The 14839-nt window shown below is 44.1% G+C and overlaps 1 protein-coding gene across 2 annotated transcripts in view; it reads left to right on the plus strand.

Annotated features, from left to right (window-relative positions):
* ATRX (ATRX chromatin remodeler) overlaps positions 1–14839 on the plus strand; it is a 561376-nt gene that overhangs the window by 433132 nt on the left and 113405 nt on the right. For both annotated transcript variants that reach the window (XM_063937173.1, XM_063937174.1), the window contains 3 exons: positions 13044–13185; positions 13506–13597; positions 14411–14577. In XM_063937173.1, the coding sequence (XP_063793243.1) occupies positions 13044–13185; positions 13506–13597; positions 14411–14577 (401 nt within the window). The remainder of the gene's footprint in view (positions 1–13043; positions 13186–13505; positions 13598–14410; positions 14578–14839) is intronic.

Below are 14839 nucleotides of genomic sequence, written 5' to 3' on the forward strand. Positions count from 1 at the left end.
GTATGGTCAGGTCAGGAAAGTGAGCCAACCATGTGGACATACCACCTGTCACAGTAGCGTGATCTAATATTTTTCTCAAAAAAGTACAGTGGATGGAAACGGCCTTGTGACTCGGTACAGAGTGTGTTAAGAGGCTATCCAGAGGATTGGTCCAGTCCCCATCCGCAAAGTGTGCAAGAACATTCCTGACATAGAATTGTGTTTGTAGAAATGGAAGGGGAGACGAAGCAATCACAGCATGCCTCGTTGAAACCTCTGAAAGGGTGAGCAGACGGTGGTCTTCCACAGACACCAATAAGCGAATTGATGTTATACCATCCTCCCTCCACATTTTGAAGGGGTGGGCAGCCATGCCGTCCAAAAAGTCTGGGTTTTTAATTAGGGTAAGTGTAAGGAGTGATATGGGTTCAATTTCGCATCATGTTGCAGTATGTGCCACATTTTCCTAGTAGACCATAGAAGAGGGTTAGACCGAATATGATCAGGTATTTCCCAGTCGTGTTGGTGGAGGAAACATGTCAAGGCTACAGTCGGTAGGAAGCACTGTTCGAGGGATGTATTCGTATAGATAGAGCTGTTTTGCAGCCAGTCCCTTAAATGTCTCAAAAGAGCAGCATGATTATAAACCACTACTTCTGGAAAATTGATACCACCGTTGGATTTAGGTTGAGCAAGTTTACGCAAAGCAATACGCGCTCGGCCCCCCTTCCATATGAAGGTTCTAATAAGTTTGTTAATCTGTTGTGAGTCCTGCTTAGTCAACAGTGTGGGAAGCGTTTGCAAGGGGTATAGTATGCGTGGTAAAGCCACCATTTTTAAGAGGTTAGCCCTACCGAGATATGACAATGGAAGGCGCTCCCACCTCTTAATATCATCAGTTAGGGTGTGTATGGCCTTGTGTACGTTGAGTTTGTATAGTTCCGAAATATAGCGTGGCACCATAACACCCAAGTATATAATATATGTGTACACCCAGTGTAAGGGGAAACGTGTGGCCCAAGTCGGACACGTCACATTGCCACACAACAACAAAGCTTTTTGTCCATATTAATACTAAAACCTGAAATGTGGCCAAATAATTGGATCTTGTCTAAGATATGAGTAAGGGAATGTTCAGGGTCTGATATATAAAGAAGGATATCGTCAGCGAAAGCTGAAAGTTTAATTTCCTAACCACCCACTTTTATACCTCTTAAAACAGACCAATCCTGTAATGTCCTAAGCAACGGGTCGAGGGCCAAATTAAATAGCAGAGGCGATAGAGGGCATCCCTGACGGGTTCCCCTTTCCAAAAAGAATCGTTGGCCTCTGATCCCATTAATTAATAGAGAGGCAGATGGAGTGTTGTAGATATATCGTATATAGTTAATAAAGCTCGTGTCAAACCCCCTTCTCTCCAAGACGGCAAACAAATGTGGCCATAGTACCATATCAAAGGCCTTATTGGCATCGAGGCTAAGAAGCATGTTTTTGAGTTTGTGCATGGAGACTGGAACGCCGCCACCTCCGCCAGAGCCATGCGGATTGCTTTAACCGCATGTCTGACAGTTACAAAACCCATTTGTGTCTTGGTGAGGATATCAGGGAGAACGGATTGAAGCCGCGTCGCCATTGTCTTGGCTAATAGTTTGTAGTCTACATTTAAGAGACTAATTGGTCTGTAGGAGGAAAGGAGATTGGTGTCCCTACCCGGTTTAGGGATAAGTGTAATAAAGGCTTCATTAAAGAGCGGGGATGGAGAACTCCTCTAATGTATTGCGTGAAACAGTTCCAGTAAGGAGGGGACAATTTGAGCCTGTAACATGCGGTAATAATCTCCCGACAAGCCATCTGGGCCTGGAGACTTACCATGGGGCAAATTGGAGATAGCAGTGTTAATTTACTCCGCCGTTATATGACCCACAAGGGCTTCTCTCTGGTCTCTGGTCAGGGGGGGGCAATACTTCATCTGTGAGCAACTGTGTTTGTATATCAGTATCTATTTGTGGCGATTTAAACAAGGACTGAAAATAGGATTGAAATTGTTATACTATTTCCTGAGATTTAGTGATATCCCGGCCGGACCTGGGGTGGTGTATGGTGGTTATAACATGTCGTTTTTGAGGAGGTCTAGACATGACCGCCAATAATCTACCATCCTTATTGCCCCATCTATAAAATGTATTTTTGGTGAAATCTAAGGAATGTTTCGCCTGGGTAGCTAAGTAGGTTTCAAGCAAGCGTCTAGCCTGTTTGTATTCGTTAAGGGTAGTCTCCGTTGGGTTAGAAGTATATATTCGGAAGGCCCTGGACATGGTTGCTTTTAACGTAGTGTATTCCAATTTGGAATCTTTTTTTCCGGGTGACATAACTAATAATGTGACCCCCTCATCACTGCCTTTGAGGCATTCCAAAAGATTTCGGGTTTGTCCCAATATTCTATGTTGTCATCAACGTAATTGGTCCAATGATATGTTAGGTATAGTTTAAAGTCCTCCGAGTCTGCCAGGTATTGTGGGAATCGACAAATACGATCTGTTGAATGGATATGGGGATGGGCCAGCGCTAGCGTGACGGGGGCATGATCAGAGATCAATATATCGAGTATATCTACCCCAGCAATCTGGGACATTAAGTCATCGGCAATTAAGAACCTGTCAATACGAGACAAAGTTCCATGTGCCAACGATAAATGGGTGTGCGTCCTGTCAGTTGGGTATAGCAATCTCCATGGGTCAGAGAGGTCTAAGGAGTCTCGAAATGCCAACAGGTGTCTGCTCTGGGAGTCAGTGGTTCTCGACACAGTCGGTGATCTGTCAACTGTAGGATCGTCCACCATGTTATAATCCCCACCCACTATAAGGGAGTATTATTTATTATTTTATTTATTAACAGTTTCTTATATAGCGCAGCATATTCCGTTGCACTTTACAATTAGAACAACAGTAATAGAACAAAACTGGGTAAAAACAGACAGACAGAGGTAGGAAGGCCCTGCTCGCAAGCTTACAATCTATAGGGAAATAGGCATAGATACACAAGGATAGATGCTACCTATTGCATAATGGTCCACCAGATTGCTAGGTTCTTAATGGGTTGTATGATGATACCCCACAAAGTTATCCAAGTGTCAGGAGGTTGTGAGACTAAAGAAAGACAAGATATGTGATGTTATGAATATTCTACAGAGGATGTAATTAGATAGGGAAGCACTGAAGGTTATGTGGGTGGGTCTGGAATTTGATAGGCTTGTCTGAAGAGGTGAGTTTTCAGGGAACATTTAAAGGTTTGGAGACTAGAGGCGAGTCTTACTGTGCGTGGGAGGGCATTCCACAGAGTGGGTGAAGCCCGGATAAAGTCCTGTAATTTTGAGTGTGAACAAGTAATGCGTGTGGATGAGAGACGTAGATCTTGTGCAGAGCGGAGAGGTCAGGTAGGGAGATATTTTGAGATGAGTGAAGAGGTGTATGTTGGTGCAGTTTGGTTAATAGCCTTGTATGTGAGTAAAAGTATTTTATATTTAATACGGTAGAATACCGGTAACCAATGGAGGGACTGACAGAGCGGATCTGCAGACGATGAACGTCTGGCAAGGAAGATTAGCCTCGCAGCTGCATTCAAAATGGATTGTAGTGGTGAGAGCCTATGTTTGGGAAGACCGGTCAGAAGACTATTACAATAATCAATGCGGGAGATAATGAGAGCATGGATTAGAGTTTTTGCTGTGTCTTGTGTAACATAAGGGCGTATTTTGGATATGTTTCTTAGATGTATGTAACATGATCTTGAGACAGATTGAATGTGGGTAACAAAGGACAGTTCAGAGTCAAGAATGACACCTAGGCAGCGAGCTTGTGGGGTAGGGGTGATTGCAGAGTTCTCAACAGTGATAGAGATATCAGGTTGGAAACTACTATTGGCCGGTGGAAATATAATTAATTCTGTTTTGGAAATACTAAGTTTGAGGTGGCGAGATGTCATCCAAGATGAAATGGCAGAAAGGAGTAGTTAGTTATGCTTAGAAGAATGTGGGCAAAGTCCTGAATAAATGTGTGTATTAACATTCGGGGCATACAAATTGACAAGGGTATATTTGGTATGAAAAAGCTCTATGTCCATAATGATATATCTGCCTTCGGGATCAATGATTTCTGTCAAAACAGTAACAGGGAGGTTTTTTTTTTAAAAAGTATGGCTACCGCTCTGGCTTTTGTGCGAAAAGGAGCAGCGTTACAAGAACCAAGCCATGGTGCTTTCAATACATTTTCCTGACCCGCCAGCCAATGTGTTTCCTGTAAGAAAATCACATCCGGGTGGAAGCGTTTAAGGCGCGTGACCACACGTCGTCGTTTGACTGGGGAATTAAGTCCTCCTACATTCCAAGAAATTAATTGTACCGGTTTCGGGGGTATTACCTCAGATGAGGAAGAAACTGTAGACGACAGGGCTACCCAATCCCCTTAGGGCGGTGAGAAACTTGACAGGTGAGCAATAAATTCAAGCGGACAGTGGCGGCTCCCCTCCCAACCCAAGGCCGCCAGGATAGCAGTGATTTCAACATCATAAACATCAGCGCAACATGAAATGTGTAGCACAGTCTTAATATTTGAAATAACAATAGTGAACCATAATGACTCATAACTCTATTTTCTAATATTTTCCTAACAACCAAAACCATGGTGGGCACCAACTAGGTCTAGTGGTGCGCACACAAAATACTAACAAAGTAATTACTAAATTAGTAAAGATGGATACTTATACCTGTAGTAAATAACAGTATGAACTATGAGAGAAGAGAAAAAATAATAATGGGCAAACACACATCCGCCCGAGGCAGGAGTACCCGAACCGGTCAACCCATGGCACCTCACCGACAGATACCCTTAATAACAGGCAACTTTGATGGGGATTTGTGAGTCACAAAGTGAGATCTCGCCACTTCTGGGTCTGTGTAAAATATTTGGTTACCGTTCTCTGAGACCCGCAGTTTGGCTGGGTACAACAAGGCAAACCTGATATTTTTACTATGTAAATGGGAACAAACATCAGAGAATTCTTTTCTTTTCTGAGCCACAGCAGCCGAGAAGTCTTGAAATATCAAGATCTTGTGGCCCTTGACTAACAATTCCCTAGTTTTACGATAAGCTGTGAGAACCTGTTCCTTGGCCCTATAGTCTAAGTAACGAGCGATGACCGGCCGGGAACGCTTCCGCGTCCCGTCCTGCATCGCTCCCAGCCTATGAGCTCTCTCGAGATGTGGGATTTCAATATCGTCTATAATTCCCAACGAGGTTGGGAGGTCTACAGAAAGATAGGAGGAGAGGGCTGAGCCCGTCAAGGACTATGGAAGCCTATAAATCTAAGGTTATTCCTACGAGATCTATTTTCCAGGTCCTCAACCTTATCCTGCAGTTGTTGTATATATTTATATTGGGATGATACCCCCTCCTGACAGGATTGGACTAAGTCCTCAGTGTCACCCAGTCTCGTTTCCAATGCAGAAATACGTGTCACATGAAAGTCTATGCGAGCCAAACCCGTTTCCAAGCGGGCCTGTAGGTCGTCAAATCGCTTATCAAGCAAGGGCATAAGAAAATCCAAAATTTCCTTTGCTGTCAGAGGGGGAGTTTTATCACTTGGTAAGCTTAGGTGATTCCGACCCATGTCCAACTGGGGAGGGTGGACCTGATTTAGGGGGGACTTCTTTCCCCTTCCCCGCTATGTAAGAGGTGGTGGATTGTTTCGGAGGCATGGCTTTGTCGAGGTATTTGTCCATACCCCAGGGAATGAGATGTGAAACAGTCAACGACTCTTACAGGTATTGATCCCACAGATACATGCAGTGGCAGTAAAACAGAGGTGATTACATATGAAGCTCGGGCGGAGGTGCTAAACCAGATCTAATTATCTAGAACATACCGCAACCTGCGAAAAAGCCCACAGGACAGCCCCGGCAACAAGCCACGGCAGTTCTCGGCTGGGGTGAAAATAGATATCTAGAAACAATTTGAAATGTCAAGCAATACAGAATAAAATTTCTGAATGAAAATAACAAACGTCACATACAGGTCTCAGCAGATGAAGAAAAGAAGAAAGTGATATCATTGGAATGTCGAGCAATATAGAAAAAATGCGTTGGGTGAAAATAACTAACGTCACATACAGTACTCAACGAGAGAAAAGTAGAAGAATATATCACATAGAATCCTTAGTGTGAGAAAAACAACAAACGTCACAAAGAGTTCTCAACAGAAGAGAGATAAAAATATATCACGTAGAATCCTTAGAGTGTGGAAAATAACAAACGTCACACGTAAGCGGGAATTCAGCAACGTAAATCTATACGAATATAATGGGTATATGGTGAGTGGGCTTGGAAACGAAATCACAAATAAGAATGTATTGGTTATGCACAGAAAGCAATATACACCTAAGCAATAACTTTCAAGGTATACTAATGAGGTGTGTTAAACAGTAGAACCTGAACACAACAGCACATTTGCAGGTGGGCAAGGTTTTCCTCCGATATGCTCAGGAGTACTGTCAGCAGATGCTATGCTTCAGCTACCGAAAGTTTGTATGTTCCTGAGCCAATATAATACACAGTCAGTATTGGGAAAAACTGAGACCACAAAGTTCGCTTGTGAATATCAGAAAGGTTGGGGGAAACAGTAAGAAGGGAGGATAGGATCAGGGGTAGGAGAAAATAATTTGTCAGTTCAAGGGGGTATACAGGGAACACAAAAGGTGGGGAAGTACAAAGAGACGGGATGAATGAAACGGGGGAGATTAATCAAAAGATCAGTGGGGGAACACAGACAATGTTAGTAACCTCTGAGGAGAAGAGAAAACTGGCCGATGTCAGCGAGTCCACTCGTCCACGGCAGCAGGGTCCCAGCACCACGATATCCAGCGGCAGAATGCTGAAGCCCCGCCAGTAGCCAAGGAACCAGGGGATGACTCGGGCCCGGGAAAAAGGTCCAGGGGGCTCCCCCACCACTCCTCCGCAAGGCACAACCAGCTCGGTCCGTCTCCCTCAGGGACAGAGACCAAACAACAATCTGTCCGACATCCCTCCCCCGCCAGGCTAGGGGTCCGATCGTTCGTCAGGGCTCCAGTTCCACAGCAGCCGTCCGGTGTGCAGAGCTCCAAGCACCCACAGTAACCTCCAGAAGTGTTCCCCGTAACCGTCTCTCGTAGAAGCTGCAGACACTGGTAATTTCCTGCAGGAGCAGTGGCCAGCGTCAGGACCACAAATAACTGCAGCAGGAAGGATCCCCAAAGCGGCTGCAGCAAGCGTGTTCCACAAGAGCCGTAGTAGCGACACAGAGTTCCTCTGTCGGCACAACTATAGGGGGACACACAGCCGCGGCAATCCCCGCGGGTATCTCCGGCGGCGCAGAGCCGGTCAGGTCACGAAGGCCCCAGAAGGATCGGCCATGCCCGTGAAGCGGGCGGTCCAGTGAGCGAAGGGGGGACAGCCCGTGCCGCACCCCGACCCACGATGCAGAAGGGCAAGAAGGCTTCCTCCGTCCGGCAGGCAGCAGCTCCGTATGAAGCAGGGAACCCAGCTGTGACGGCACAACGAGGGGACCCTCCGCCCGGCGGCTCAGGCCTCCCGAGCATAGCCTCGGGAACCCACGGCCGGAGACTCAGACAGTTGCGGTGGGGGCGCGCCCCACGAGGCAGGTTAACGAGTGCCCTGTAGAGTAGTCTCCCCGAAAGAGCTGATCAGTGATGTGGGGGGTAAGGGTTGGTGGAGGGTGCAGAGTGGTCGATGCTTTAGTGGCTTCAGACGCGTTCCTCCCGAGGTTCGCACCAAAGGCAGGCAGCCCTCCACGCCGTCAGCAATAACGGCTCGACTTCGGTGGATAATAGGTCCACAGGGACGAGTAAGATATCAAAACATTCCTTAATACTCGGGGAACACACTCCTATGAAATATGTAACCCCATGAAGGCTAGAAAGGGGAGGATTGGAGTGGATTTCTCTAGCCCCTGTGTAGAGAGAGAATAAAAAGTGGCCATGCTAGATGCCCCGCCTACCGGAAGTAAAGGGAGTGTTTCTGTATGGGAAAAAGTATAGGAATGTGTACATACATCAAAAAGATGTGTAAATACATGGAAATTGTGCTTATATTATACATAGGGATGTGTGTGTATATATACAACTATAGGTAGCACATGGCTAGTCTCCATTTTAACTGTACTTCTATATAATTAACACATGGCTGGGGGCCATTTTAGCAACAACTTCCTGTTTCTTCCAGGAATTTTATGTAGCCTACAACACTCAGCCACTGAGGGTGCAGGGGTGGTGTTAGGAATTTCTAGAAAGGAGTTACTGTGGGTCGACTTCTAGTTATGCACTTTTTAGTTAAGGTCTGTGCGAGGGTTATCTGATGGAACCACGTGCACAGTGTGAATACCAGTCCACATACGGACATCTACCCTGACCCAATTGGGCCAGGTAATAAGGCGGTTAAATCTAACTCTATATTAACACCGTCTGAGCTGCTAGAGTAGGCGCATGGTATGTCAAGGACTTTGCAAAGTTTACCAAAGTCAAAGTCTTGCTCAGTTCCTACCAGTAGCCATCATTGGTCGCAGGTTAACAGTTTCAGCTGTGTTGCAATTTGACGATCACTGCCAGACCTTATATCTATCACAATAGTGAAGTTATTCACAGCGCAAGGTTCTGAATTTTACTGAACCTGTTTGGGGGTGTGTGTGTTTTCTTTATTCTAATATTACGCCATTTTCTATACCAGACAATTCTGTGGGAGAATACTCTAACATTGCATTCCTCAGTGTCAAAACTTTACAATAGGTTAACTATTCGGTCCCAGCTGCAACTACGCTTAATGACCCGTCAGAGCGTACGTTCAAGCTATGCTAAAGTCAATGTATGTGCTGTAATTGGGGGTTGGGTTAATGTTATAGTTGCATAGGCAACGTAGTTGGTTGCCGGATAGTGCTTTAGAAGAGTTTTTACTTTTTGCTAATCACAGCGGAGTATTTACGCATGGCTTCTATAGAGGTCAGCCAGGTTAGTCTCTGATTTCAGCATCATTGTGGTTGACACTTTGCCTACACAGATGGACGCAGAATCAAAACTATACAAACGTTGCCTTACACGGGCAATATGTTATTTGCACCTAAATTTGGAGAATTCATTCTCGGGCTACAGCGTGAAAGTCTGTTTTCCGGACATTGACACGCCAGTTCCTAAACTGAAACACGCTACAAACAGCGTTCAAATCTTTTAGACTTCAGCCATTTCAAGGCTGTCCTACAGCTCGGTCTTAATAGAGTTCCATTATCTACCACTTGGCGGTGGTTTTTTCCAAGACAACATCCAAACAAGCCTTCCTGGGTAAGAAGACACAAAGGCAGTCCTGTAGACCGCAATTCAGTCTCTCGTAAAGTCAAGGTTATTATTATTATGTGGTAGAGAACGTGGTTTTCAATAAACCACTAACCATCGTTCGGTCACAAAGGCTGCTGCTAAGCCAGTGGCATGGCAAGCTTTCAACTGTCTCTATTCGTCTTTTGTGGGAGCAAATCTTCAGATGTTTCATTTGACATGACTGTGGAAATCCACAGATCTGTGGATCCTCAATTTAGTGCTCAAAACTTTACACCATTTTTTTTTGTTGGTAGTACTACAGCCGGACGGCTCAGTCTTAACCATATTGAACTTAACGATGCTCAACCAGTACGTGACTTACTACATATTTAAGATGGTATTCCTGCGGGCAGTGATTGCAGGTTTACCACCACAGAAATCGTAATTTCACTGAAGTTCAGGGATGCGTACATACGCATTCAGTGTTTGACAAAAACCATTATCACTTTCAGGCACTACTGTTTGGTCTCGGGACGTCACAAGGGTGATGTCTGTGATAATAGCTATTCTCAGATCCCTGGTAGTGATAATGGTTCTGTGCTTAGACGACCTTCTCATCAAAGCTCTGTCTCAACAAATACAACAATATGCTAGTTCAGCACGATTGGGTTGTCGTCATCTACAAACGAGCGGGTTTCGTGTCAAGGAATTACATTCCTAAGAAACAAAAGCACAAAGTATTAGTTCTCTAGTACAGTTGTGCTCGATCCATAGTAAGTCTCTGTTACAACACATAGGGGTGTTTTTAAAAGCACTCTATTTTGGAGGTTGCACTCACGCTCTCTTCAACTGAATCTTCTCGCACAGTGGTCAAAAATTCATCAGATAGTGCGCTTATATCTTAAGGCCAGAGTATCACTATTCTCGTGGCACCACATACTCAATCTCCCCGCAGACAGACTGTTCTGAGTCTGGACTTACCTAATTCAGTTGACGGAAGCAAGGCTCTGAGGTTGGGGAGTAGTAGCCCTACATAGTCTATCATCACACCAGGCAATAAATGTCCTAGAACTCAAGTCAATATACAATACACGGCGACAGGAGGTTCACATGCTCCAGTCTCAGGTGGGTTAGGTTCAGTCAGACAACGCGACGGCAGTCGCATAAATCACCAAACAAAAAGGGTCTTGACGTCGCATGGCTATGCGACAAGTTGTTTGCATTCTGAATTGTGCCGAACATCACCAAGTGATATTGTCGTCAGTGTTCATTCCAGAAGCCGACTACTCAAAGCAGTTTATATCTACCTTCAGGATTTTCGTCCACAGGAATGGGCAAAAAAATTCAGAGGTGTTACAGATGTTAGTCCAGCAATGCAGTTACCCACAGCTGGATCTAATGGCTTCTCGCCAACATCTTTAAACACCCAATATGTGTTAAAAACAAGAAATCCAAAGGCAGTGACAGTGGATGCTCTCACAGTAGCGTGGCCGTACAGCCTCGGGTATCTGTTCCACCTTTTACGCCACTTCTTTGATGGCTAAGGCAGATCAAACGAGAGTCCACAACAGTCATGCTAGTGGTGCCTCATTGGCCTTACAAAGCGTGATTTCGGATCTCCACGGTTTACTCGCAGCCCATCCGTGGTCGCTGCCACTACGTCAAGACCTACTACAACATGGTCCGTTCCTATAGCCAAATTTATCGCAGTGGAGTTTGACAGAGAGGCGGTTGACACCGCACTCTCAAGATGAGAAGCCATTCCAATATCGGTTATACCAATCAGGTTGCATGCTACAAGCCAGTTACAGCAGCTCATTATCAGTAATTGGCGAACTTATATAGGGTGGTGTGAAGTTCAGAAGTTGCTGTCTTTTGCTATTGTTAGACTAGGTTAGATGGAGGACTACGTGTATCTACACTACACTAAGGTTGCAGGTCTCTGCCTTGTCAATTTACTTTCAAAGTCGTCTAGCCGTTGGCCAACAGTTTACTCTTTCCTGCAAGGTATCCTCCCTCAATTTATGCCGCCTACAGCGCCAAGAAACTTCAATCTGGTTTTAGATTTCGTACAGTCTTCAAATTCTGAACCCTTATAACACGTGGAGGTTAAGTTTCTACCTTGGGAAACAGTGTTTCTCCTAGCCTTTGCTTTGGCAAGGCGTGCTTCACAATTGGGTGCCTTGATTTGCAAACCACCGGGTTAAATGTTTCATGATCTTAGAGCGGAATTTCGGACGAATCCCGCTTTCCTACCAAAGGTAGTATCTTCTTTTCACATCAAAATCAAAACGTAGTGCCGGTATTTTCAGAAAGTGCAGAAACTCCAGCTACTTTGGATATGGTACGCGCACTACGCGTTTATGTCGACGTAAAATGGGAGTATGTAGCCGAACATCAACAGTTCGTAAACTGGATACATTGTTTGTTCTCAAGATGGGCCGGCCAGCTTCCAGGAAGACCTTGGCCAGATGTATTAAGCTGACCATACGTTAGGCTTTTCTTTATGCTAGGCTACAACAGCCTACATCAGTTTACGTTCATTCCACAGGTTTTGTGGGAACTTCAAGGGCAGCTACGACGCCGTGCGGCTACATAGTCATCAGTGCACACATTTGTGCGCTTTTACAAGTTTGATACATTGGCGGCATCAGCTTCTAGCTTTGGCCGTCTAGTGTTACAGGTGCCAAACAGCTCTCCCGCCCAAGGGGGTAAACTTTGGTACGTCCCAAGAGTACTCCAGTGAACCCTAGTGGATAAAAAAGAAAATAGGATTTTGGTACTTACCAAGTAAATCCTTTTCTTTGAATCCATAGGAGTCACTGGACGCCCACCCAGAGCAGTCTTTCACTAGCTTCGGGTAAGTTCAGAGAACCTTATGGTAACACGTTATCACTAAATAATTCTGATGTTATAGTGATTGTTATCGTTTGTCGTGTCAACTTTCTAGTTGTCAGTTATGTTAGGTGTCAACTTTATTCTTGTCAGTTATATTATAATGTTATAGGTAATTCTCCATTGTTCATCCTCTCTGTCGCTCCTATTCGGCTCCATAAAAAACACTGAGGTACTTGGGTGTATGAAGGAGGGAGGAGGGTTATACATTTAAATATTTAAATGTGCCTATCCTGCTAAAGCATTGTCCATATCCCAAGAGTACTCCAGTGAACCCTATGGATTCAAAGTAAAGGATTTGCCTGGTAAGTACCAAAATACTATTTTATTTTTGTTTTGTTTCTGGATTAACTTTTGTTACGTTTTGTGCCCCTTTAATGGACTTTTTCTCATGCACCACCGATGATACTTCCAAATCCTCTTACCGCTACACCAGTATTGCAGTCATTACTGTCTCCACATTTTCCCACCAGTTGGCCACAGAATGAATGGTGTAAGTTAGGTAATGGATGCATGTCCTGTGCAAGGCTAACTTAATTATAATCTCTCCTTCACACACACCACTTTATTTGCTGCATTTGTAATACACTTTATACACATTAGTGATTTAACAGCTAGCTATTATGTTGCAAAGGTGTACTCTATACAAATGCTCATAAAGCCAGTGGTTTCTTTTTTGTGGTTTTAGATAAAGCACTTGCTTTTCAATTTAACTTTTCATGCTGAAACTAGATTTCTGCATTGTGAGCGTATGTGTGAAATGAAAACATATGCTTGGATCTTGTAAAACCTTTCCGTAGTCCCCTCTGTAATCCTTTTACCTTAACAGGTGTTGGTAGTGCTGAGGGAGGAGGTACAAGAGGTAAATCTGGAACCAAGCTTTTCCAGGACTTTCAAGTTTTAAGCAGGATCTGGACTCACCCTTGGTGCTTGCAGCTGGACTATATTAGTAAAGAAAATAAGGTATGGCAGATATCAGACTACATATTTTTTGTCTGTTAAATGTTTCCCCAATAAAGTATGCCAAATAGTGGGTAGAATTTCGGTGAAATAATGGAAATTTGTTTTTTAGACTATGCATTGCTATAGATTTGCCTGCTGTTCTTTCATCTGTGATCATGTTCCTTTATATTTCAAGATATATGCCCATTATTAAAGCTTTGTTTGAAATGATGTAAACCAGACTTTTTCCAAGTGACTAAACAGATGTGTTTCAGTTTAACACGACAGTGCCTGCCCGCTGAGAAATCTATTTCTGTGATGTCATTATTGTGTTTTTGTAGGGTTACTTTGATGAAGATAGCATGGAAGAATTTATAGCATCTGACTCGGACGAATCCTCAATGACTCCTAGTTCTGCTGAAGAAGCCACACCGTAAGCACATGTGAAACCTGCACTGAAAGGGTTACAAACCCGTATGGCCTTTCTGCCTATTGCTGCTGCAATGGGTACAGCAATATTATGAATGCAATCAAAATTGGCCTCTGTGACAGAGCGTTCTACCTACAAGAATAATTATTTTTGTTTATCATCTTCTGCCAGAAAATCACTTAACAATAACGTAATGTGAAAGATCACCAGGAATTAGTCAAACAATCAAAGATAAATGCCAACTGATTTTACTTGCGGTCATACCATACTGTGCCAAAATTGGAATTAAATTATGAATCAAACTGTATTGCACATTTTTCTTTTTATGGTCTTATTGAAGGTATATTTAAGCCCCCCCCCCCCATGTGATACTAGGTACATGATGGGAACCATTTGGCCTATCTAGTCTGCCCTAAGCACATACACATACTCTCTAGGGTTAATTTTTTTTGTCAGGAGCAAATTAACTTAACAGTATATCTTTGGATTGTGGGAGGAACCTGGAGTACCTAGAGGGACCCACACAAGCACAGGGAACATATACAAACGCCACCCAGTTAAGGGCATGGTGGGTAACAACCCATGACCTCACCGCGGTGAGGTAGTGATTCTAACCTTTACACCATCTGTACTTCATGATGCGTATATGATAGATGTATGCCTAAATGATACATGCGTACATTTGTACTGTACAATTCCCCGCACTCATGGCCAGCAAGTGACACTGTTGTGTAAAGCAGGGTTTCTATTTTTAAGCTATTTAGCAGCATTTTTGGATAAATGGTAATATGGACTGAAATAGACTTCAAATTTTAGTAAGAAGAAAAAAGGAAAAAACAAGAAGGACAGCTCTAGTGAGGAAGAAAGTGATAATGATGTAGAAGTAATTAAGGTGTGGAACTCAAGATCACGTGGAGGGAACGGACAGGATCCCAAAGTGGAGGAGGCTTCAAACAGTCCTGCAGCTGCCAAGGTGGAAGAAAGTGAGTTAGTCTTATGTTGAATATAAATGTCTATAATAAGAATAATTTCTCTGACGTCTTAAGTGGATGCTGGGACTCCGTAAGGACCATGGGGAATAGCGGCTCCGCAGGAGACTGGGCACAACTAAAGAAAGCTTTAGGACTACCTGGTGTGCACTGGCTCCTCCTACTATGACCCTCCTCCAGACCTCACTTAGAATCTTGTGCCCGGCTGAGCTGGATGCACACTAGGGGCTCTCCTGAGCTCCTAGAAAGAAAGTAT

Source organism: Pseudophryne corroboree, chromosome 8 (genome assembly GCF_028390025.1).
Source record: "Pseudophryne corroboree isolate aPseCor3 chromosome 8, aPseCor3.hap2, whole genome shotgun sequence".
Taxonomy (NCBI): domain Eukaryota; kingdom Metazoa; phylum Chordata; class Amphibia; order Anura; family Myobatrachidae; genus Pseudophryne; species Pseudophryne corroboree.